General features: G+C 39.7%; 1 protein-coding gene across 1 annotated transcript in view; it reads left to right on the top strand.

The window, feature by feature from the left end:
• LOC104709743 (uncharacterized protein At4g04980-like) overlaps nucleotides 1-1,612 on the top strand; it is a 7,581-nt gene that overhangs the window by 2,574 nt on the left and 3,395 nt on the right. The window contains 5 exon segments of the mRNA XM_019228800.1: nucleotides 59-722; nucleotides 797-909; nucleotides 912-961; nucleotides 1,041-1,358; nucleotides 1,435-1,612. Of these exon segments, the coding sequence (XP_019084345.1) occupies nucleotides 59-722; nucleotides 797-909; nucleotides 912-961; nucleotides 1,041-1,358; nucleotides 1,435-1,612 (1,323 nt within the window).

Genomic DNA, 1,612 nt, shown 5'->3' with positions numbered 1-1,612 from the left:
GAAGAAGAAGATAATGATTCCTCTGTTTTCGAAACAGAGAAGCATGATATTGAAACAGAGGATCATAGGGAAGGTTCTGGAACAGAGCATGAGACTGAAGCAGAGCATGAGATTGAAGAACAGAATCACATCGATGGTTCTGACACAGAGCCTGAGATTGAAACAGAGCATCATCTTGTAGGTTTTGAAACAGAGGACCATAGTGAAACCACAACTTCAGAGAGTAACTCAATAGACTATTCTCAAAAAGAAGAAGAATCAGTACCTCGATCGCCTCCACCTCCGCCACTTCCATCACCGCAATCGCCGTCACCAATAGCCTCAATGTTAAACAACAAATCCACTCTTATCTCGCAACCACCACCCCCACCTCCATCACCACAGTCTGAACTCAAAGCTCCGGCTCCTCCACCGCCACCACCTACGTCAAAATCATCTGAAAGTGGAGCTTTTTGTCAATTTCCGAGACAACAATCAATGCCGGCACCTCCAGCACCACCAGGTAGCGTAAGATCTTTGCGTGCTAAGAAAGCAACTAGCAAATTGAGAAGATCAGCACAAATAGCAAATCTCTATTGGGTTCTCAAAGGGAAGCTAGAAGGCCGAGGCGTTGAAGGGAAAACAGGAAAAGCAAGTAAAGGGCAAAAGAATGTTCCAGAGAAATCTCCTGTTAAAGGTGCAAGATCAGGAATGGCTGATGCACTTGCAGAGATGACAAAGAGGTAAAATGACTTGCGTCACATGTCATATCTATGTTATGTTTTGAGTTTAACTAACTCATTCATTAGTGTCACAGGTCAAGTTATTTCCAGCAAATCGAAGAAGATGTTCAGAAATACGCTAAATCAATCGAAGAACTGAAATCTTCAATACAAAGTTTCCAGACAAAAGACATGAAAGAATTGCTTGAATTCATAGCAAAGTGGAATCTGTTCTTGAGAAACTAACTGATGAAACTCAAGTATGTTTTCTCCTTGTGTTTTTTTTTGAATCGACTCGCCATTTCTAGCTGAGATGTAAATTTTGGTTTGGTAATTTAGGTTCTCGCGAGGTTTGAAGGTTTCCCTGAAAAGAAACTAGAAGCAATAAGAACAGCAGGTGCCTTGTACAAGAAGTTAGATGGGATTTTAGTTGAGCTCAAGAATTGGAAAATTGAACCTCCATTAAACGATCTTCTAGACAAGATAGAACGTTACTTCAACAAATTTAAAGGAGAGATTGAAACGGTTGAGCGAACAAAAGACGAAGACGCTAAAATGTTTCAGAGATACAACATTAACATCGATTTCGAAGTTCTTGTTCAAGTCAAAGAAACTATGGTTGATGTTTCATCAAATTGCATGGAGTTAGCACTAAAGGTATATATAATTATATATACATAAATCAAGAAATTGATTCTTTGACGATGATTGATTGACTCTTTATGAATTCTAGGAGAGGAGAGAAGCAAACGAGGAAGCGAAGAACAGTGAAGAAAGCAAGATGAATAATATGAAGGCAGAGAGAGCTAAGAGGATGTGGAGGGCATTTCAGTTTGCTTTCAAAGTTTATACATTTGCAGGAGGTCACGATGAACGAGCAGATTGTTTAACAAGACAACTTGCACATGAGA

Source organism: Camelina sativa, chromosome 8 (genome assembly GCF_000633955.1).
Source record: "Camelina sativa cultivar DH55 chromosome 8, Cs, whole genome shotgun sequence".
Taxonomy (NCBI): Eukaryota; Viridiplantae; Streptophyta; class Magnoliopsida; order Brassicales; family Brassicaceae; genus Camelina; species Camelina sativa.
This window is presented reverse-complemented; position numbering and strand designations above follow the sequence as displayed.